Source organism: Pseudorca crassidens, chromosome 9 (assembly GCF_039906515.1).
Source record: "Pseudorca crassidens isolate mPseCra1 chromosome 9, mPseCra1.hap1, whole genome shotgun sequence".
Lineage (NCBI taxonomy): Eukaryota > Metazoa > Chordata > Mammalia > Artiodactyla > Delphinidae > Pseudorca > Pseudorca crassidens.
The window spans coordinates 86,109,618-86,134,901 of NC_090304.1; the positions used below are offsets into that span (position 1 = coordinate 86,109,618).

General features: G+C 39.9%; 1 protein-coding gene across 6 annotated transcripts in view; it reads right to left on the reverse strand.

Annotated features, from left to right (window-relative positions):
• The window catches only part of EXPH5 (exophilin 5), a 75,126-nt gene extending 55,132 nt beyond the window's left edge, over positions 1–19,994 (reverse strand). For 3 of the 6 annotated variants that reach the window (XM_067750929.1, XM_067750928.1, XM_067750927.1), the window contains exon 1: positions 19,648–19,994. In XM_067750929.1, coding sequence (XP_067607030.1) covers positions 19,648–19,726 — 79 coding nt within the window. In that variant the 5' untranslated portion in view covers positions 19,727–19,994. The remainder of the gene's footprint in view (positions 1–19,647) is intronic. The other 3 variants (XM_067750934.1, XM_067750930.1, XM_067750931.1) reach the window with 1 other exon arrangement.
• Positions 19,995–25,284: the final 5,290 nt, after the last annotated feature.

Here is a 25,284-nt window from a genome sequence, read left to right on the forward strand (position 1 = left end):
AGGAAATAGGCAGTCTACCCGAAAAAGAATTCAGAATACTGATAGTAAAGATAATCCAAAATCTTGGAAATAGAATAGAGAAAATGCAAGAAATATTTAACAAGGACCTAGAAGAACTAAAGACGAAACAAACAACAATGAACAACACAATAAATGAAATTAAAAATACTCTAGATGGGAACAATAGCAGAATAACTGAGGCAGAAGAACGGATAAGTGACCTGGAAGATAAAATAGTGGAAATAACTACTGCAGAGCAGAACAAAGAAAAAAGAATGAAAAGAACTGAGGACAGTCTCAGAGACCTGTGAGACAACATTAAATGCACCAACATTCGAATTATAGGGGTTCCAGAAGAAGAAGAGAAAAAGAAAGGGACTGTGAAAATATTTGAAAAGATTATAGTTGAAAACATCCCTAATATGGGAAAGGAAATAGTTAATCAAGTCCAGGGAGCACAGAGAGCCCCATACAGGAAATACGCCAAGACACATATTAATCAAGCTGTCAAAAATTAAATAAAACATATTAAAAGCAGGAAGGGAAAAACAACAAATAACACACAAGGGAATCCCCATAAGGTTAACAGCTGATCTTTCAGCAGAAAATCTGCAAGGCAGAAGGAAACGGCAGGACATATTTAAAGTGATGAAGGAGAAAAACCTGCAACCAAGATTACTCTACCCAGCAAGGATCTCATTCAGATTTGATGGAGAAATTAAAAGCTTTACAGACAAGCAAAAGCTGAGAGACGTCAGCACCACCAAACCAGCTTTACAACAAATGCTAAAGGATCTTCTCTAGGCAAGAAACACAAGCGAAGGAAAAGACCTATAATAACAAACCCAAAACAATTAAGAAAATGGGAATAGGAACGTACATATCGATAACTACCTTAAATGTAAATGAATTAAATGCTCCAACCAAAAGACACAGACTGGCTGAATGGATACAAAAACAAGATCCATATATATGCTGTCTACAAGAGACCCACTTCAGACCTAGAGACACATACAGACTGAAAGTGAGGGGATGGAAAAAGATATTCCATGCAAATGGAAACCAAAAGAAAGCTGGAGTAGCAATTCTCATATCAGACAAAATAGACTTTAAAATAAAGACTATTAGAAGAGACAAAGAATGACACTACATAATGATCAAGGGATCGATCCAAGAAGAAGATATAACAATTGTAAATATTTATGCACCCAACATAGGAGCACCTCAATACATAAGGCAAATACTAACAGCCAGTAAAGGGGAAATCGACAGTAACACATTCATAGTAGGGGACTTTAGCACCCCACTTTCAACAATGGACAGATCATCCAAAATGAAAATAAATAAGGATACACAAACTTTAAATGATACATTAAACAAAATGGACTTAATTGATATTTAGAGGACATTCCATCTAAAAACAACAGAATACACATTTTTCTCAAGTGCTCGTGGAACATTCCCCAGGATAGATCATAACTTGGGTCACAAGTCAAGCCTTGGTAAATTTAAGAAATGAAATTGTATCAAGTATCTTTTCCGACCACAATGCTATGAGACTAGATATCAATTACAGGAAAAGATCTGTAAAAAACACAAACACATGGAGGCTAAACAAGACCCTACTTAATAACGAAGTGATCACTGAAGAAATCAAAGAGGAAATTAAAAAATACCTAGAAACAAATGACAATGGAGACAAGACGGCCCAAAACCTATGGGATGCGGCAAAAACAGTTCTAAGCGGGAAGTTTATAGCAATACAATCCTACCTTAAGAAACAGGAAACATCTCGAATAAACAACCTAAACTTGCACCTAAACCAATTAGAGAAAGAAGAACAAAAACCCCCAAATTTAGCAGAAGGAAAGAAATCATAAAAATCAGATCAGAAATAAATGAAAAAGAAATGAAGGAAATGATAGCAAAGATCCATAAAACTAAAAGCTGGTTCTTTGAGAAGATAAACAAAATTGATAAACCATTAGCCAGACTCATCAAGAAAAAAAGGGAGGAGACTCAAATCAATAGAATTAGATATGAAAAAGGAGAAGTAACAACTGACACTGCAGAAATACAAAAGATCATGAGAGATTACTACAAGCAACTCTATGCCAATAAAATGGACAACCTGGAATAAATGGAAAAATTCTTAGAAATGCACAACGTGCCAAGACTGAATCAGGAAGAAATAGAAAAAAATCAACATACCAATCACAAGCACTGAAATTGAAACTGTGACGAAGAATCTTCCAACAAACAAAAGCCCAGGACCAGATGGTTTCACAGGCGAATTCTATCAAACGTTTAGAGAAGAGCTAACACCTCTCCGTCTCAAACTCTTCCAAAATATAGCAGAGGGAGGAACACTCCCAAACTCATTCTACGAGGCCACCATCACCTTGATACCAAAACCAGAGAAGGATGTCACAAAGAAATAAAACTACAGACCAATATCACTGATGAACATAGATGCAAAAATCCTCAACAAAATACTAGCAAACAGAATCCAACAGCACATGAAAAGGATCATACACCATGATCAAGTGGGGTTTATTCCAGGAATGCAAGGATTCTTCAATATATGCAAATCAATCAACATGATAAACGATATCAACAAATTGAAGGAGAAAAACCATATGATCATCTGAATAGATGCAGAGAAAGCTTTCAACAAAATTCAACACCCATTTATGATAAAAACCCTGCAGAAAGTAGGCATAGAGGGAACTTTCCTCAACATAATAAAGGTCATATATGACAAACCCACAGCCAACATCATCCTCAATGGTGAAAAACTGAAACCATTCCCACTAAGATCAGGAAGAAGACAAGGTTGCCCACTCTCACCACTCTTATTCAACATAGTTTTGGAAGTTTTAGCCACAGCAATCAGAGAAGAAAAGGAAATAAAAGGAATACAAATTGGAAAAGAAGAAGTAAAGCTGTCACTGTTTGCAGATGACATGATACTATACATAGAGAATCCTAAAGATGCTACCAGAAAACTACTAGAGTTAATCAATGAATTTGGTAAAGTAGCAGGATACAAAATTAATGCATAGAAATCTCTGGCATTCCTATACACTAATGATGAAAATTATGAAAGTGAAATCAAGAAAACACTCCTATTTACCACTGCAACAAAAAGAATAAAATATCTAGGAATAAACCTACCTTAGCAGATAAAAGACCTGTATGCAGAAAATTATAAGACACTGATGAAAGAAATTAAAAATGATACAAATAGATGGAGAGATATACCATATTCTTGGATTGGAAGAATCAACATTGTGAAAATGACTCTACTACCCAAAGCAATCTACAGATTCAATGTGATCCCTATCAAACTACCACTGGCATTTTTCACAGAACTAGAGCAAAAAATTTCACAATTTGCATGGAAACACAAAAGACCCCGAATAGCCAAAGCAATCTTGAGAACGAAAAACGGAGCTGGAGGAATCAGGCTCCCTGGCTTCAGACTATACTACAAAGCTACAGTAATCAAGACAGTATAGTACTGGCACAATAACAGAAAAATAGATCAATGGAACAGGATAGAAAACCCAGAGATAAACCCACGCACATATGGTCACCTTATCTTTGATAAGGGAGGCAGGAATGTACAGTGGAGAAAGAACAGCCTCTTCAATAAGTGGTGCTGGGAAAACTGGACAGGTACATGTAAAAGTATGAGATTAGATCACTCCCTAACACCATACACAAAAATAAGCTCAAAATGGATTAAAGACCTAAATGTAAGGCCAGAAACTATCAAACTCTTAGAGGAAAACACAGGCAGAACACTCTATGACATACATAAATCACAGCAAGCTCCTTTTTGACCCACCTCCTAGAGAAATGGAAATAAAAACAAAAATAAACAAATGGGACCTAATGAAACTTCAAAGCTTTTGCACAGCAAAGGAAACCATAAACAAGACCAAAAGAGAACCTCAGAATGGGAGAAAATATTTGCAAATGAAGCAACCGACAAAGGATTAATCTCCAAAATTTAGAAGCAGCTCATGCAGCTCAATAACAAGAAAACAAACAACCCAATCTAAAAAGGGGCAGAGGACCTAAATAGACATTTCTCCAAAGAAGATATACAGACTGCCAACAAACACATGAAAGAATGCTCAACATCATTAATCATTAGAGAAATGCAAATCAAAACTACAATGAGATATCATCTCACACCAGTTAGAATGGCCATCATCAAAAAATCTAGAAACAATAAATGCTGGAGAAGGTGTGGAGAAAAGGGAACACTCTTGCACTGCTGGTGGGAATGTGAATTGGTACAGCCACTATGGAGAACAGTATGGAGGTTCCTTACAAAACTACAAATAGAACTATCATATGACCCAGCAATCCCACTACTGGGCATATACCCTGAGAAAACCATAATTCAAAAAGAGTCATGTACCAAAATGTTCATTGCAGCTCTATTTACAATAGCCCGGAGATGGAAACAACCTAAGTGTCCATCATCGGATGAATGGATAAAGAAGATGTGGCACATATATATATAATGGAATATTAGTCAGCCATAAAAAGAAACGAAACTGAGCTATTTGTAGTGAGGTGGATAGACCTAGAGTCTGTCATACAGAGTGAAGTAAGTCAGAAAGAGAAAGATAAATACTGTATGCTAGCACATATATATGGAAGTTAAGAAAAAAAAATGTCATGAAGAACCTAGGGGTAAGACAGGAATAAGGACACAGACCTACTAGAGAATGGACTTGAGGACATGGGGAGGGGGAAGGGTAAGCTGTGACAAAGCGAGAGAGAGGCATGGACATATATACACTACCAAATGTAAGGTAGATAGCTAGTGGGAAGCAGCCGCACAGCACAGGGAGATCAGCTCGGTGCTTTGTGACCGCCTGGAGGTGTGGGATAGGGAAGGTGGGAGCGAGGGAGACGCAAGAGGGAAGAGATATAGGAACATATGTATATGTATAACTGATTCAATTTGTTATAAAGCAGAAACTAACACACCATTGTAAAGCAATTATACTCCAATAAAGATGTAAAAAAAAAAGAAAAACCTTTGTTGCCATCTGGGCTCTGATGCATTTTAAATCAGAATGCTGCCTTTTTAGGGGATTTATTTAAGACCCCTAGGACTTTCCTCAGGCTCCCCGGGAGCCTTTGAGGATTCTATCTGCACCACTCCTTGGCCCCAAGGTCACTCCTGCCTGTATCACAGCAGCACCTCAGGGAAGCTCACTGAGGGGCTGCAGAACAGCAAGTGGTCGGCCTCAGAAAAAGGGGATCTTGTTGTGAAGCTGTGTCACATGGACAGCACTTGAGTCTCACCTAGACTGTGAGTTTATCTGGTGTGGCTGTAGGGGTGAGGCTGACGGAGATCACAGGGGTCCCAAGCTGACCCACACACATCATAGCAATCTATGATCACAATTCACACATTCTCTCAACTGTTATTTAACTCCCTTAAAGCTCAGGTATTAACTTCCCTTTGAATCCACACATTTCCACACACCTCCATCGCTTAGTGTCTGGATCGGTTCACCCGTACAGCAACAGGACATGCTGCACAAGTGCCACAGGGCCCAGAGTCCTGTGTTCTAGTCTCACATCCACCCTTGGGCGTTACTATGGTCTTGAGGCATTTTGAGAAAAGAGAAAAATAAGGATAATAATATCTCATCTGGGAAAATAAGAAAATAATATCTGCTGTTTCTACTTTAAAGGATATTTGAGAGGATCCAGTGAACATGGTAAGCTTTAAAGTACTGCATATATTTAAAAAGTCACCAATCACATATTCTTGAATAATCACAGAATCATCAAAGAAAGACATCTAATTCCTTTCTCTTTCTTTTGACCAACTTGTAGTGAAACCAGGCTGCTTTACCCTTTCAGAAACTCTTTGGGCTTCCATGTTGTCCTTCTTTAGCTATGTCCTGTTTCATCACGTTGAACATAACCACTCAACAGCCAATGTGAAGAACCTATGACTAGAATTTGGTTCAAGGAAGCGAGTTCACAGCCAGGATGTAATAAGCTCCTGGATATTACAGCATTTGTGTTTATGTGTAACCACACTAAGAGGGCAGTAAAACAAAATAAAAGCAACAAAAAGTGAAAAGCAATTTTTACAGTTGTCAGACTACACAGCTCCAGGGGCAGAAGGTCTTTTTGATCCTGCCAAGAAATTCTGAAGTGGGAAAGTACTAGAAACAAGGCTTTCTACATTTGTGTCAGGCATATTCCTCTCAGACTGTCCTTCACTAGCACTCTAGGCTTTCCCTTCCCAAACCACAGGGTTTCCTGAGAAATCAACAGTCCCTCAACTCATGTAAAGGAGTGGCCTATAGGAAAGATGTGACAGGCGAAGTCACAATCCAATGTCCAGGCAACCAAGATGGGATCCCTTACTGCATATTAGGTCATCTGGGAGCTTTAAAAAAACACCCATGCCCAACCTGATCACAGACCAATTTGGCTGGAGTGTCAGGGTGGGGCATGGAATCGGGCATTTTGAGAGTTCCTCAGGTAGTTGTCATTTCAACCAGGGTTGAGAATCTCTGTCTTTGCAGAGCCTGCAGTCCAAGACTTGTCATCACAGAAGCCAAGCAGACACATCAAATGTATCTTAGTGCACAGGTAGGCATACAGAAAGGAGAGACAGTGTGAGTACAAAGAACCCAAGTGCAACCCCCTCCTGGACAGGTGAATCTCAGTGCCTGCCAAGTCAATATTATATCATCTTGAGCTGAACTGGATGGTCTACGGCCCCCACTTAGAATATCCAGCAATAAGTTTTCCCTAGGAGGTGCTACAGATTGGATGCCTTATCCTAGGGCAGCCCATTCACAGGCTGGCTAGAGAGGCATCAGGTGACCTGGCATAATGGCCATGAGCACCAGAATCAGACCAGAGAATGTATAAAGAGTCAGCCAGTTGAAATATGCCGCAGCATGAAGTGAGGGAATCAAAGGCATCCTAGGAGAAGAACAGTGTGGGCTGTGCCAGGCAAGCAGAGTAGCTGGTCCCTAGAGTTGTCTTGGTTTCCCAAGTCCTTCAAATTCCAGATTCAGTCCACAGGTAACCTTTCTGCAAAGCCCTCTCCATCTAAAGTGTCCTGAGTGAGACTCTTCCTCTCCACCCAAAGACCCTGACTAACCTGAGCATGTTGGAGGCTGACCACGGCATAGGAAGAATATCCAGAAAGGTGGGGAGAAGCAGCAGCACAGAGAAGCAAGAGCAGAATAGGGCCACTCCCAAAAGGTGCTGAAGCAAGAGACAGAAACTGTAAAAGAGCAGAGTGAGCAGGAACAATAAGTATAGGATAACTGGAAAGAAAACTCAAGACAATTTTCTGGCAGGGAAGCAAAGCCTTAGCAATGTAAGACTGGGCAGTGAGAAAAAGTAGAATCTAAAGGACGACAGAAGAAAACAACAGGGATGGAAGGGAAAAGAGGACAAGAAACTGTCCCTTCCCCGCTCTGCTCTGTGCTGCTGGGAGATGACCCCTGTAAGCTGCATTTCCCAGGCTCTCACTACCAGTTAGATGCTTCCAGCTGGCTTCAGCCAGACACTGGCAAAAGACTGGAGGGCTGGAAGGGAAAAGTCAGGGTATTTCTCCTCTTCCCTCTCTCTGCCTCATGCAGAACTTCTGGCAGTGACTGTCTCTCCCACGTCTCCAAATCCCCAGACAGGCCTGCCATGGTCCCAGTTTCTCATGGGGGACCCTAGCCTGTAGGGCTTGGCTAACACCACCTGCTCCCTTTTCCTCTCTAACCAGTGGTGTGCTACAGCTGGCTTGTACTGGTTTACAAGAGCAGATTGTAAATATTCAGGAATTTTACAAGCTGTTTGTTCAACTGTTTCTAGCTTGAAATTAGCCAATGCTACAAATCAAGGCTTTTTCTCTAGGAGTACCAGTTATCAGTGCACCACTGCCTCCAGGCTCCCTGCAGCTGCCAATCTCTGGTCAGCCTCACTGTCCCCTGATTGGTTTCTCTCCCTTTTTTTATCACCATGTAACTAACCAATTCACGGCACTACACTCTGTTTTAAATACCCAGTAGTTTCTGTTTTCCTGGTGTGACCCTGAGTGATAAGCAATGATCTCCTGAAGAGTTTTACCTGTTCCCCTGTGAATGGTAAACATTAAACTCAAAACATATGTGATTTTAATTTTGTTTGCTTGTTTGTCTAGTAATCCTGTTAATCACTTATCCTTTTAAAGCAAATTAATTTTGTTGTAAGTTAAAAACTTATACCCCCCTAATAAGGTATTTGTTTGACTAGGAAAAGAACCAGATCTAAATGACAACCAGGTCACTTGATGGATATCTCAGGATGAGATAATTGAGGTCTACTCTCAATTAGGTTTGCTACCTGTCATAGAAAATGGAAAGAGGAAGGAAACTGAAACACGATCCATTAACTATGTGCACTGATAAACGTATAACAAACAATCACACTTCTCAGTACTAAAGCCTTTTCCCTGCAATTTCCTTCTTAGGTTTCATGAAAGCTGATGTTGCAGCATTTGCCTCATCAATTCTTTGCTGTTGTTGATATTGTTTTTTTGTCCCATAGTCCTTTCTCTAAAAGGAATAACCATGGGCCCTAGAAGTAGATGGAAATAAGTGGTACCAGGACAATTTTCTAGTTATTTGGGAAAAAAATCAATTTATATAATTAACCTACCTTATAGGTAAAATACATATCTGATCAATTAAAAAGTTAAATTTTCAAAAAGATTTTAAAAACTAGAGGTAAATGTCGATCTAATTTCTAAATGGAAGAACTTTTTAATCTAAAAAACAAAAAAATTTAAACTTAGTACATTATATAAATAGGAAAAAAAAGCCTTTTCTCAGATAAATAGCAGTTAAGTGCAAACTGAAATCTGGGAAATATATTTGTAATAAGTAGGATAAAAGTCAATTTCCTTAATGTATAGAGAAATATATAAAGCAATAAAAAACCCAAAACACACTGAGACTCTGTGTCAGATAGTGCTCTTTGCCTTCTAGAATCCGTTCCCCCTAGTTCCCCTCCTTTTTGGTTTTGCTGTGGGCAGCAAAGTGTGCAGCCCCAGGGGATGGATCACGAATGATTTAAGCCTAACATTTAAATCCTATTACTTGATTTCTCAATTCCCTTGCAGCAAAGGGTGGCTTTATGACCTGGTTCTGGTCAATGAGACATAAGGGGAAGTGTGCTGGGATAGCATTTGGCAAAGCTTTTACTTTCATAATAAAGGGGACAGATGCAGTTGGCTCCACCCTATCCCCTCTCTCCCTGCCTTGAACATGGATGTAATGTTTGGAGCAGTTGCAGCCATTTTTCATTGCAAAGACACCAACCTGACATCCTAAACCACTAAACCAGCTAGCAGTCGCCTACTTCTAGATATCTTGTTTATGTCAGAAAACTTTATTCCCAAGTCATTAAAGCCATGATTAGATCTGTTATTTGTGACAACAAGCATTCTGAATATAAATTCTGAAATATAAATGGGCAAAGGTATAAAGAGAGAATTCATAAATCATGAAATGTAAATAAATAGTAAACATATGAAAAAAGTTCAAATTTATTATAACCACAGTGTCAGAAATTATTGATAAATCTATTATAAGAATACTTTAGCCTACAAAGTTAGCAAAGATTAAACATAATAATAATAATAATACGATCCAGGGCTGGGAAGGCTATGGTAAAATAGGAGGCTTTCCGCTGCAAGTCAAGTCAGTGTTTGGTAGAACATTTTTGAAGAGCAAGTTGGTAACAGGTATCATGAATTTAGCAAGTATTTATATTATAAAATAATGATTCTACATTGTGGAATTTACCTTAGGGACACAGTTTAAATTGAATTAAGGATGTAAGCACAAATGTTTGTCCTGGTGTTATTTAACATAGTGTAACAGAGAAGAACAAACCTGACTCCATATTGAATCTATTCCTTTAGCTCTAACCTGTGTGCTCTGTTGCCAGTGCTTAGTCATGCTGGTTCTGAACCTTTTGTACAAGAATGTTGCCTAGAGCCTGAAATATACAGGATAGCCCATTCTCAAGAACATCGTGACCAGACCTAAATGGACAGTTGCAAGAACAAAGAATTCTGGCACCAAGAAGTTTGCAACAACCAGCCACATCCCCTCCCCTTTTAGTATAAAAGAAGGCTGAATTCTAACTTGGGTGAGATGGTTCTTTGGGACACTAGTCCACCTCTTCCTGGTCTGCTGGCTTTCCAAATAAAGTCACTATTCCTTGCCCCAACAACTTGTCTCTCAATTTATTGGCCTGTAGTGCAGCAAGCAGTATGAGCTTGGACTCGTTAACAATAGCAATGAGAAACAAAAAGAATAAGAGAAAACTGAAGAACCTAAAATACTGGAATGATTAATTAAATTATAAAATGCATATAGCAGAATAGTATGCAGCCACAAAAAATAATGTTGACTAAGAGTCTTTAATTTGAAGGGGTTATTTTTATGTCAGATATTACACAAACAAAAATATACACAGTACAGTCACAATTATATGAAAGTGAGTGTGGATGAAAACAGTTTTGATGATTCCTAGAAAGTTAAACCCAGAATTACCAAATGTCACAGTAATTCCACTCTTGGGTATATACCCCAAAGAACTGGGAACAGGTACTCAAAACCCTTGTAGATAAATATTCATAGCAACACTATTCACAATAGCCAAAAGGTGGAAACAACCCAAATGTTTATGAAGAATGGATAAACAAATTGTGGTATGTACATACAATGCAATATCATTCAGTCATAAAAAAGAATGAAGTACAGACACATGCTACAAAGTAGATAAACCTCAAAACATTATGCTAAGTAAAGCAGACACAAAAGGTTATGTATTATGTGAAAGGTTCCATTTATATGAAATATTCAGAATAGGTAGATACATATAGACAGAAAGCTGATTGGTGGTTGCCAGCATTGGAGGGAGGCAGGAATGATGAGTAACTTTTAAAAAAATTTATTTTATTGAAGTAGAGTAGATTTACAGTGTTGGGTTAATTTCTGCTGTACAGCAAAGTGATTCAGTTATATATATATATACATACACACACATATATATTCTTTTTCATATTTTTTCATTATGGTTTATCACAGGATATTGAATATAGTTGCCTGTGCTATACAGTAGGACCTTGTTTATCCATTCTATATATAATAGTTTGCATCTGCTAATATCAAACTCCCAATCCATCCCTCCCCCACCCCCTCCCTCTTGGCAACCAACCACAAGTATGTTCTCTATGTCTGTGAGTCTGTTTCTGTTTCGTAGATAAGTTCATTTGTGTCAAATTTTACATTCCACATATAAGTGATATAATATGGTATCTGTCTTTCGAAGAGTAACTATTTAATGTTTAATTTTGGGGTGATGAAAATGTTTCTAGCCTTGTGCCCAAATATCCCAACACGTTTTGTTGAAAAGACTATCCTTCATTGAACTGCTTTCATACCTTTGTAAAAAAATCAATTGGCTATATTTTGGGGGTCTATTTCTGGACTACATTCTGTTCCATCAAACTATATGTTTTTCCCTTCACAACTACTATGATAGCTTGATTACTGTGATGTCATAGTAAGTCTTAAAATCAAGTAGTGTGATTCTTTCAATTTTCTTCTTTTTTTCAAAATTGTTTTGTCTACTCAGTTCGTTTTTTCATAAAATTTTTTAAAAATTAGATTTTTAACTGTTCATTGTTATTATATGGAAACACAGTAGATTTTTGTGTATTAATCTTGTATTCTACCACCTTGCTAAATTCACTTATTAGTTCTAGGATTTTTTTGATAGGTTTTTGGGGAGATTTTCTTTGTAGACAATCATGTCATCTGCAAATAGTGATAGTTTTATTTCTTCCTTTCTGATATGTATACCTTTCATTTCTTTGCCTTGCTAGGACCTCAAGTATGATGTTAAATAGGAACGGAAGGATTGATTGTACATCCTTGTCTTGTTCTCAATCTTAAAGGAAAAGCAGTCTTTCACCATTAGATATGATGTTAGCTGTAAGTTTTTTGTAGATACCTTTTATTAGGTTCTATTTCTTCCTTGCCAAGAGGTTTTATCTTGGCTTTTTCTGCATCAACTGATATGATCATGTGTTTTTCTTCTTTAGACTGTTGATATAGTGGTTTACAGTAATTTATTTAAAAACATTGAACCAGCCTTACTGTTATGTATTAAATTGTGTCCTCCAAAAAAGATATGTTGGAGTCCTAACCCCTCGTACCTCAGAACATGACCTTTTTTGGGGATAGGGTCTTTACAAAGGTAATCAAGATAAAATGAGGTCATTAGGGTGGGCTCTAGTTCAGTATGATTGGTGTCCTTATGGAAAGGGCAAAATTTGGACAGCAGAGGCAGACATGCACACAGGGAGAATGCCATGTGAAGACTGGAGTTACACTGCCACCACCCCAGGAACTACCAGAAGTTAGGAGAGGCCTGGAACAGATTCTTCCCAAGTGCCTTCAGAGGGAGCATGGCCCTTCTTGATACCTGGAGGACAGATCTTTTCAGCAGATCTGAAGAACAGAGCAGTGGTTGCCAGGTTACTCTCTCCCCACACCAGATCAGACCCTTCCCTCCTTCAACTACCATTAAATGCATTGTTTTAAAATTGAAACAAAGGCAAACTTGATATAAATATAAAACACCACAACTTTTCTTTGGGAAGTGGGGAGTTTGGTGGTCACTGTAGCCCCTGATTTCCTCTTTCATCATTAGAAAGTCTAACACACAGAGGAATGAGGAAGCTGGCTCCTGTGGTATGCCAAGTTGATATTTTGAGTACAGCCTTTAATTAGGGCTATTGGCAACGCCAATAAGGAAACATTCCTGAGCAGGAGAGTGAAGTGAACCTAGACCCTCAATATTATGGCCTGTGCAGTAACTAACTGCAGAAAAACGGACCTGAATTGCTTTAGCAAGGCTCTTAGCCAACTCGTTCTCAGTTTTAAAACCCAAATGTGCTAACAGGAAGAAGAATATTTTCTGATTAACCTTAATCTGACCTTCTTTGTCCTTCATATGGTTTCCCCAGATCTATCCTTCCCTCACTTTGTACTCCCTCACAGAAGTAAGTTAAAGTCCAGTTAATTAGGAACTGAGTACCTACTAGGTGTGTGAGGCTCTCCATCCCTAAGATAATCCTTGACCACAAAGAACTTGAGATTGATGCAGAGAAACCAACTTACCCATAAATACATTAACATTACAAAATGTATAAAACATTATAAAGAAAAGGGCAGAAAAATATTCAGATATTTTTAAGACAAATATTTTAAAAGTTATATTTATGAAGGAAAAAGAGTTATTTTGCATTTCTTTATTATCAAAAGAAATAATCATTAAAAAATAATCCGTGATAATTTTAAGGAATAAAATAATAGTAAAATGGTTAGAGTTCCTTTAAATATCACATCCAAGAGATAACCATCTTAATAGTTTACAGTATATCCTTACAAAATACATATACGCTTTTTTTAAAAAAAAAAACAGCAATAAAAGAAAATTTCACATATTGAGGTACAGGGAAGTCATTCTGGCTTATACATGAGTAAACTTGAATTTTGTGCTAACTAAAACAGCCTGTGTGTTCATACATTGTACATCTGCTTTAATTATTAAAGAAAAGGGCACAGTGACCAGAAGTAAAGAATGTCCATGTTAAAAGTAAAGATTAAATGCCTCCCTTCCTGGGACACCAATGCTGGTTCTCCTTTGATGATGATTCCCTTCCCAGGTGCCAAGGCTGTACTGACTCACTGTGTATGTGCTGATCTGTTTTTGGTCTCCTTGGAGACCAATCCAAGGAGTAACTAGCCGGGAGAATTTGTCTGAGAGAAAGCTCTCCCCTCAGTTTAAAGGAATTAACTAAATTGGATGTTACTGAAAAGTGCAGACGCCTCAGAGATCCATGATTTTGATCCCATTCCTTGTTATATTATCAGAACACTCCAGCCTATAGGGCACTCTTGTGACCTCCAGGCAGTTCTCACAGTCCCTTCCCCAGCCACGCAGGGCTCCATGAGGGCAAGCTACAGTTGTACGAAGTCTTCATCTTAGAGGACTTAACCACCAACCAAAAACTTTCATAGACTAAAGCCATTTGGGGCAGAATTTCTTTGCTGTATCCTCAGGGCCAACACAGTGTCTGGCACAGAGTAGATGCCCAATAAATAAGCATCCAAAGTTTCTTGAAAGTCTATCCTAGCCAGAGGCAAATTTCACCAGCTGGAAGAGGAGAGGGCAGGCAGAAAGCCTATGAGAGACAGGAGACTTGTGTATCTTGTTTTTAATCTCCGCAGGATGTTGCAGTTTCCACCAGCTACGGATCACTTCACTACTTTGATATGCACAGTCCCCCTCAGGACTGAGGCACAGCTCAAGTACACTAGTGTAAATCAATCGAAACAGCTAAGTTCTAGAAAACTCTCCTGGGCTGCAATCTTGCCACTGAGCAAAGATAGTCTAAATCTAGACATGCCATTTTTCAACTTAAGTACACCTGGTGCTGTAACATCTTATACTTTATAAGTTTTCTGCAATAGGAAAAATAAACATTTTTGATTTATTGATATCTCTTCTGTGAGCTTGACTAGTTGATATAATCTCTTGGTACTTTCTATTTCAGTCACACTTATGAGATGGGGGTGGTGGGGGTTATAGGTAGGTAGTTGTGTTTTTCAAAGACTTGTAAAAAGTAAGATGCTTTTCAGATTTTATTCCATCTATCTATCTATCTATCTATCTATCTATCATCTATAGTATTTGTGTATATATATGTATACACACACACATATATATTTCCTCCAAGATGTGATAGAAGTAGTAAGGGGAAATTTTTCACCCGCCAATCGTGATTCAAACTCTCAGCCATTTTTCTTCACTGTAGCTAAAACCACAGACTGTACATGGCTTAAAAAGTCACGACCAAGTGAATACTTCCAGGCAAAATCTGTTCCACAATCCAAAAAGAAGCGTAACTGACAGATTATAATTTAAGTATTTCCATTTCTTTAACTGGCTCTCAGAGAATTTCTGTAGCTCAGATCCCAGACTGACAGGACAGAAGAGGATAAATGTAACAGAGTGATTATAGTCCATTACAGGGTTCAAAGGAGGGAGAAATCCCATGTAACTGGGCAGAGGGTATTGAGGGATGAGAAGAAGGTGAAACAAACAGAGACTGAGAAATGGGAAGAGAAGTTGGGACAGCAGAAGCCTCTGACTCCAGCCAGTGCAGACCATTAATTCCTTCATCAAGTATTTATAGGGGGCCTATACAGACAGAAACCTTTGTGACCCAGGTCTCCCTCTCCTCTTAGCCATGAAATCCTACATCTTTCCCCTCATCTGCCTTCCCAGAGCCTTAGGAGGAAGCATGTGTCCGGCATTCCTGCCCAGACTACCAAGCATCCTTACCCCCAGGTCTGATATCCCATCTTGGCAGTGTTGGGTTTGAGGGCAGGAGAGCCCAGCCCCCAGCTGTCAGGGCAAGCCCATGTCTTTCAGCAAACATTTACTGACTGTTCACCATGGGCCAAGAGCTGCAGCAGGCCCTAGAGATTCACGGAAAGGAGAAGCACAGATTTTTGCTATTTTCTTCTAGTTGCTATGCACATGCCCAGATGTCCAGAAGAAACTGAAATAATAACATAAGCACTATTTTGTGTTCTGCTTTTTCACAGAACAGTGCCTCGTACACATTTTTCCACAGCTGCATCCATGACAAGCTTGAGGTGTCTACAAAACCAAGGTAGTCAGAAATATAGAACTAAAATATCATATTGGATGGGACATAATGATGTCTTCATAATTGTCCTTTGTAATGACTGGACTTTTACTTAGATTTGAAATTTTCCACTATTTTGCTATTATAGGTAACACTGCAATATCTGAGAGTATATGTCTTGTTTTTCCTCTACTAAATTGTTTCCTCAGGGAAAAATATGGTATAGTGGAAAGAATACAGGTTTTTAGAGCCAGATAGATTTGGGTTCAAATTCTAGTTCTGCCACTTACGAGCTGTGTGACCTTGGGCAAGTTCCTTAACCTTGCTAAATTTCAGTTTCTCTTCTGTACAAAGTCATTAATAATACTCACCCCAAGGGATGGTTGTGAGGATTAGTCAATGCTGATGGGTAAAATAATTTTGAGATGGATCTGGATTTGAATTCTAGCTCTGCTGCTTAACTTGAACAAGATACTCAACATTTTTAAGCTGTTTCCTTCTCTGTGGAATGGAAATTAAAGTGTGTACCTAACGAGGTTATTGAGAGGATTAATTAAAAATATACAACATGTTTAATACAGTGCCTAGTATACAGTAAGGGACCAATAAATGTTAGCAATTATTATTATCACAGTAATTACTATTATTACTTAAAAAGGCAGCACTTAATAAATGTTGGTGTGGTCATTTTCTCCACCTCAATCTCCGACTAATGAGTAACATTCAAGAATTGGATAACTGGGTCAAGGGCAAGTCATATCTTCACAGGTGTTGCAGTACTGTTCACCAAAAGGATGATATTCAACTTACAATACCACTAACAATATACAGAATCTATCCATTTCACTTCAACCCTCACCAAGTCTTTTTAGTTATTTTTAAAGGTGCAGTATGATACCTTGAGGTTACTTTGATTTTTTCTTTTTTATTTTTTTTTTTACTGTTAGGGTGAACATTTTCCCATATGTTTTGTTTACTGTTTTGATATCTTCTAGTGTGAATGATTTCTTTCTATCTTTGCTTATTCATCAGTTTGAATCTTGGTGTTTTTCTTAAAAATCTGAATAAACTCTTCATATATTGGAAACATTATAATATTTAATGTGAATACTTTCCCAGTAAGCTGGGGCCAAAGAGTTCTGGTACTGATGAAGGAAGATCGGGGGAAGCTCATTTCTACAGGTGGGGCTATGGTCTCCTGCATGGTGAACTCAACTAGTTCTGTGCCATTAACATCCACCTCTGGACACCTCTGGCCTTGCATGATACTGTAGTTCTATATTTCTAACTGTAGGATACTTCTTCTTAGTTGTCTTGTAGACAGCTCAAGCCTATCACAGATAGGCCCTAACCAGCAAAACTTCCAAGCTTCTGCATTTAGTCCCTTCCCTTTTTTTTTTTTTTTTTTTTTTTTGGTACACGGGCCTCTCACTCTTGTGGCCTCTCCCGCTGCGGAGCACAGGCTCCAGAGGCTCAGGCTCAGCGGCCTAGCCGCTCCGCGGCATGTGGGATCTTCCCGGACCGGGGCACGAACCCGTGTCCCCTGCATCAGCAGGTGGACTCTCAACCACTGCGCCACCAGGGAGGCCAGTGCCTTCCCTTTTTGTCCTAATTAAGAGATCTGAAGACTGTTTCTCAGTATAGTAAAAAGACCTCTGAGAGTCTCTTAGCACTGTTGTATTTTTTCTCAAATAATACTCTTGATTTATAAGTCACGTGTCTTGACTTGATTAGGAAAATACGATGATCAAAAATGAACAGAAGAGCTAAGTTGGCATGTCATCTCAGGACTTTTCTGCATGCCAGTATCTGCTTCTAAAACCAATGCATGTGAGCTGGTGAGCAGAGCAATCCCATGGAGACTGCTATCCAGGGACAGGTATTTGATAGTGAGACACAGGAATCAACCAGGGGAAAATAAAGTACTAGAAATAATTGCCTTGAGCATTTGGCTCAAGTGTCTGCTTTCCTTAAATTATTTGTATACTTTAGTGGTGACATTTAAAAAATTGCTGGGGTAATTATTTTTCAAAGTTTGTTTAATAGTTAACAGTATTGATTTTTTTTCTCTGCTTCAGACCTTTATTAAACAGATTTTTTAAAAAACAAAGCAGAAAAAAATGTTGTGCCTGAGTAAATAATCTTAATTATTTTAAATTTCCTCTCTGATAATGCCAATATTCCTATCATAACATTATTGATTTTTGTCTTAGCATTATGGCTTTTTTTGCTGATGCTCCAGTTAGGATATGAGTGCCATGAAATCAGAAAATGTGTTTTAGCCTTCCTTCTAAGGCCTAGCCCAATGGCCTTTGCCATCTAAGTGTAGTTCCCCCTAAAGTCAGCTGCCCCAGGCACCATGAGCTGCTATAGAGAAAACACAACAAGGCAAGCATGCAGTTTTAATGCTCTGCTTCCCAACATTGGGTGTGCCTGTGTACACTGCACGTGCATACGTGTGGGCACATGCTCCTGGGTGTATGTGGGTGTGGACATACTGTGCTCACGAGGGCATATTTCTTCAAAGTTTGAAGAAATTATGGAGCCTATTTTTCTAAAGGCAGAGTATGATGGCGTGAAATACACATCCTCAAACTTCAAATATTCACTTCTCCCCACAAGAGTCATATCTGGGGGGTAGGGGGTGGGGAGAGAAGACAGGGTTTTGGGCCCAGTGTGTTTTAATCGCTTCTACAAAACCAGCTAGGGTTTCCCTATGTGAAGAGTATCTTTGGAGGTTTTTTCCCTAGGGGTTTGGGGGGTGAGGGGTAAGTAGGATGCCTGGAAGGAAGTGGAAACATAGAACCTAGATCACCAAGAAGTTGTTCACAAACAAAATGGCTTTCTAAATTCCATCAGTGCCACACTTTCTGGTCTGAGAGTGATGCCCTAAATTTTCTTCCACAGTCCACTGGAGGCCTTGGGTGGGTTTATTCCAGGATTGGTGAGAAAGTCTTTAATTCATTCCAAGACTTATCCCACACTTCCCCAGCAGAAAAACTGGTTACTTTACATCTCAGGCAATGATCTCTGGATTTCATTTCCTGGTAACTAATCCCTCACCTCCAACACTGTACAGTAAGGTCAAGGGGGAAATTCCGCAGCAACTTCTTCCCCAAGCGCCACACACAAGGGGATCGAACCATTCTAGACACCCCACGCGGCCCAGTCCCAGCTGGGTTCACTCCACACAATTTGGCAAGTTCCTCGAACTCCAGCCCTTGGGGTGGGAAACACTTGGCCTCCAGTGAGGTGCCAGCTCCCCCGGGCCTCGCTGACGGCCCGCGTCGGATGGAGAGGGAGGTTTCTCTGGGGCAGAGGAAGAGTGTGTTGGGCGAGAGTGGACGACCCGGAGGCCTCTTTAAGCACGTGGATGCGCGCGGGCAAGACTGCGCTCCCCACCCCGTTTCATGGGCCCACCTGGCCCGCGCCACGTGGCAGCCTAGGAGACACCTGAGAGATCCGCCACCCAGCCTGGACCCCCTGCGGCGATTGCCGCCCACGTGTCCCGGTCTGGGGCCGTAGCCGCAGCGCAGGATCCACTCTGAGAAGAAACGCGCCAAGGCACGCTCCCGCGCGACGAGGGCAGGGGCGCGCCCTACGCTGCGGGACCTGAGCTCGCAGTCCAGCCTGCCCGGAAGGCCGTGTCTGCACCAGCAGCGCCTCCCAACGTTCTCAAGAGAGACTCACTGCAGATTTCCCCCTGCCGGGCCGCGCGCTCCGGACGAACGCTGAGCGTCCCCGAGCCTCGGACAGGTGCCCCACAAAAGCTCGACCCCTTCCTCCACTCACGCCGGGCTCGGGGGACGCCGCGGACGCCCCCCACTGTGGCCCAGACCCAGGGGAAAAAGGAATTAGCTCGGTACCTGATCCTGTCCTTCTCTGCCCTCTGTAGCTCCTCATTTCTTTCCAGCACCTGAAGGATCTTCCTGGCTTCTTCTTCATTTAGGAAACTGAAATCAAACCCCTGAGGAACTTTCGTCATATCCTCTACTGTGTGTGAATTAACACTTAAGCTCTTGGCGCTTCCTGTTACAATGACATTTTTCAAGCTATAGAAGACCAGTTTCAGGAACTTGATCCTATAGCCAATGATAAGTCCTCCCGTTTGAAAATCTAAAACCACAAACCTAGGGAACAGCCCACACCTACAGGGCTCTCAATGACATATTTCTCTCAGCCTATCCAACCGAGATGCAAAATGAACGGCTGAAGGGAGAGAGGGAACCAATCCCATTCCAAAGGGGCGGCCCCTTCCACGCTCCTCCCTTCCCTACCCCACCCGCTATCAGACTTGTTGACGATCCTACGTAATTTTGCTCGTGAGGCAGAGGCTTCAGTATTGGCTCTAGCGTATTTATTTTGGCTGTTGTTTGCCCACAAAACTTGAACTTGACTAGCAGGAGTGAAAGGGAGACAGTTTCACGACTAATCCTCCTTTCCAAAGAAGAGCTTATAGGAAATAGAATTGCGCTTAGGAGCTTTGGAACTGGCAAAAGGGTTAGCCTATTAGAAAGACCCGGAAGGATTGAATTTACTATACAGCTGGCTGTAGGCGGACCAGGCCCCAAGGCTGAATTTAGTGTATCCTTGGAAATAAATTATTTGTCGAGTCTCCCATCCCTCAGATACCCCCAATTCATTGTCCACAGAAGGCATTCTCGGACTTTAGAAAAATCAAACAAACACAAAGCCGTTTATGGTATTTTAACAGAAGACATGACCAAAGGATGGTAAAAAGCACCTGTTTGTAGTTTTCTATAAGATTTGATAATCTTCTTAATAAATTGTTTCAGGGAAATAATAAAAGTGCCACTTTAGGGGCTTCCTTGGTGGTGCAGTGGTTGGGAGTCCGCCTGCCAATGCAGGGGACGCGAGTTCGAGCCCTGGTCCGGGAAGATCCCACATGCCGCGGAGCAACTAAGCCCGTGCGCCACAACTACTGAGCCTGAGCTCTAGATCCCGCGAGCCACAGCTACTTAGCCCACGTGCCACAACTACGGAAGCCCGCGTGCCTAGAGCCCGTGCTCCACAACAAGAGAAGCCACCACAATGAGAAGCCCGTGCACCACAATGGAGAGTAGACCCCGCTCGCTGCAACTAGAGAAAGCCCGTGCCCAGCAACGAAGACCCAACACAGCCAAAAATAAATAAATAATATAAATAAATTTAAAAAAAAAAGTGTCACTTTAAAACACCTAATCCTCTAAGGTAGAATGTAATCTTATGAAACCACAGAAATAGCTTTCCCTAGAAAGTACTATTCCAAGATATGATGGAAATTTCTAAATATATTTATAAATATACATTTAAAAAATTATCCGTACTTTAAAATGTATAACTCAGAAATAACTAAATTTTCTTGTCAATTGCATTATTATGAACTTTCATCAAATCTTTAACCATGGTCATTTTAAAGTCTTTTGTCATTTACAGACAGTTCTGGGTATACTCTGATGCTTTTGCAAAAATGTTCCTATAAAAGGGTTTCTATCCTCAAGGAATTCATGGAAAAGACAGGTTTCTGGTAACTGACTATACTGCTGAACTGAATGAATAAGCATTTTCAGAACTCTAATAGAAAACTGATGAATTCATAAAGTGCTAACCAAAGATCAAGATAAAAAAAATTAATTACATGGGACTGAGTGAACTGATGAAGATGATTATAATTTTTGTGACTTTCTGTTTGAATTAAAAAAAAAATCCCACAAGGACTCAGAGGCAAAAAATATACAAATCAATTTTCACTGCAAAGTAAAGGAGCTGTTACAGTGGAGGATTACTGGATTGAATGTCAATATTATGACATAGTATGAGTGTGTTTCGTGTTTGGTAATTGCAATCATTGTTGCTTTTGTTGTGGTCATCCAAAAAAAAAATTGAGTAAAACTGTTATAACAGAACTCTGTCCATTTCCACTGAATGATTCCTCAGCACTTAAATGCATTAAAGATTGATAGGATTGAAAAAAAAATTATCCAGCCTTTTTCAGAAAACATTTTGCTTCTTTTGGCTTCACTTTGCACACAAAAATAGCTTCATCAGATCAACTTTATTGTCCCATAGCCTTAATGTGGTCACATAGTATGTAGTGGTGATGGTTACTAAGAGTTAAAATGTGCTTCCACATGTATCATCTCTTTTCATAGTGAATAAGCACAATAAAGATTTTCTATCTGCAACAAAAACATTTGTCAAAAATGGCTATTATGTTTTGGCCTTTGGATCCTCTACTCACCTTGATCATACTTATTTAAGACATGTCTAGGCAGGTAGGCTTTAACTAACTTCTGTGGGCATCTGTTATTTCTATGAAACAGGAATTAATTCAGTTCACCAATGTTGTACAACACACAGAACTTCTTTATAAATAATCTCTGTGTTAATGATGGTTTAGGAATGTGTCTTGTTTATGATGTCCATTTTTTCTACTCTTTAGTGTGTTCATTTATTCAGCATACATATGGAACTTTTTAAATGTGTGCACAGGTAGGCTCTTATTTTGTTCCTGGTGTAGCAGTGAATTGATTTCAAATAACATGTAATGGTGCCTACTATATGAAAGCACTATACACTGTGAAGAAGATAGTCCTTGTCTTTAGGAAGTTTATAATACAGTGAAGGAGATAACACAAATAGAAAAATGACTACATAACAAAGAAGAACATAATGGATGTATAAAGTAAGTTCTATTAGAGCACAGAAGGAAGAAGTTAGTTCCAGCTGAGTGCTTCAGGGGAGGAAATGGTACTTGGGTTGCAACATGAAGAGTCATATTTCAATAGGAAGAAATGGAGGGTAGTGGGAGGAGATGTGTGAGTCTATTCTAGGCAAGGGAAACAGTGCACTGAGTAGCAGAAGTACACTCTAGGAATCTTCTCATAATTCCTCTACTCCTCTGGCTAATGGCCAAAGTGAGTTAAAACTTGGAAGCTAGGAAATAGAGGGGCATATTCAGGGATTGGTAAAAGATGTGTTTTGGCTAGAGTATGAATTCTAAATAGGGGCAATATTGCCCCTGGTGGAGCAAAAATTGGTTCTTGGAGGGTAAAAACATCTTACTTTTTAAATGGAAAGTACAGATATACACCCAGTGTATAAACAGACAGTATACCTATGGCATTAAAATTTCATGAGAGGGACGATTAAGAAAAAAATAAAACCCTTAAAAGACACCTTGGGGGACAATAATTAAAAAGGTTGAAAAACCACTGAGGTAGGGCATAGGACATGGAAAGAGTAAATAAGGCTGAGCCCTGACTATGAATGCCATGCTGAAGAATGTGGACTCCACTGTGTAAGAATGTGGACTCCACTGTGTAAGGAGTCAACACAGGCTTTAAGGATGACAATGATAAAGTTGAAGCTGAATATTGGGATGACGATTCTGGCAGCAGTAGGTAAGAAAGAGTAGAGTGAGGGTGGTAGCAAGGGGCACTGTTGGGTTGGAAAGCTGATGCAGGAGAAAGGGGAAGGAGGACCAGAACTAAAGCAGTGGAATTGGGAATAGAAACGAGGCTTGGAGTCCAAAGATATTGGCTGGACTTGGTAACTCATTAGATATGAGAGTTAAGAAAGAAAGAGGCACAAAGATTATGCAAGGTTTCAAGAGAAGTGTCTGAAAGGAGTGTAGTCTTTTTGATTATAGGAGAAGCATAGGGCTTGTAAAAAGATTAGGAGTTCAGTTTTAGACATAAAGAGTTTGAGGTACCTGCAATTTATCCACATAGAGGTACTGAGCAAAAGTGAAAAATGTGGGACCAGAAATTCTTGACACATGGATGGAGAAGTAGATTAGGAAGTCATCTGCTTAAAGATGATTGCCAAAATCCTGAGACTAGATAAGATGGCCAGAGCAAAGGGGAGATAGAAGTAGAGGCTGTGTTCAGAACCTTGAATGACCACCCGGGACATCAGCACCCAGGCATGTTTCAGCCCTGGGTTATGGCACAAAGGGGAATATGATTGAGAAATTTTTATATTGAAGTTTTATACTGAGAAATTTATAAGGCATTGGGGTTGCCCTGGAAACCACAGAGGCACTTTCTGTGGGGCTATAAACTTAGTGTTTTTAAAGTAAAAATAATTCTCAACGGGTTGTTTTACAGGCTCCTTCAGCCAGCTCCAAGCAGCCATTTTCATCCTTAGTATTTGGTAAACCTGACAACCTCCTGCCCAGTCTCCCAGCTAGAGAGATACTCATCAGTTTGGTTTTTAATGGTAGCAGTTGGATAGAGAGCAATGATCTTTTTTATTAACATCTTTATTAGAGTGTAATTGCTTTACATTGTTGTGTTAGTTGCTGCTGTATAACAAAGTGAGTCAGCTATACGTATACATATATCCCCATATACCCTCCCTCTTGCGTCTCCCTCCCACCCTCCCTATCCCACTCCTCTAGGATCAGGAATATGTGAGAAAGGACATCACCTTCTACGTCAATCCCCAAACTGCCTACTTCTAAAGCCCCATCTTGATCTGACCGTGTTATCCCTCCAAACCTGCCCCAGTCAGTTGGTTTCATTATGGTCTCTGTCTGCTTAGACTCTTTCCCTGCCTTGTGCTCACCCATCTACTCCACTGTACTTATCTATATCCTGCTCATTTTAAGGCTTGGCTCAACTTTACTTCCTTTATACCTTCCCTATGCACCTACTCCAACTTACCTACACTACTTCTCCAAAAGCTTTTAGATCTATTAATCAGTTCCACACAACTTAATGCCAAATTATTCACTATTTTTTCATGTATTTTAAATTTGGACTCTCTAATGAGATTGTAAACTTGTTGATATTAAACCTTTTAAAGACAAGAGTTTCATTCTAAAGGTTCAGCTCACTTTGCATATGAACACTTTCCTTACCCTCTCCATGTGATTCATCCCTGCCTGATGACACACTCTCTCAAGCCTCACTCTACCCATGCAGACCTTTACCATAGCACCTGGAACTAATTCTTTTTTGGGGGAATTTTATTTATTTTTTTATACAGCAGGCTCTTATTAGTTATCCACTTTATACGTATTAGTGTATATATGTCATTCCCAATCTCCCAATTCATCACACCACCCCACCCCCACCCCCGCCGCTTTCCCCCCTTGGTGTCCATACATTTGTTCTCTACATCTGTATCTCAATTTCTGCCCTGCAAACTGGTTCGTCTCTACCATTTTACTAGGTTCCACAGATATGCGTTAATATACGATATTTGTTTTTCTCTTTCTGACTTACTTCACTCTGTATGACAGTCTGTAGAGCCGTCCACATCTCTAAAATGGGCCAGTTCCATTCCTTTTTATGGCTGAGTAATATTCCATTCTATAAGTGTACCACATTTTCTTTATCCATTTGTCTGTCGATGGGCATTAACTTGCTTCCATAACCTGGCTATAGTAAACAGTGCTGCAATGAACATTGGGGTGTATGTGTCTTTTTGAATTATGGTTCTCTCTGGGTACATGCCCAGTTGTGGGATTGCTGGGTCATATGGTAATTCCATTT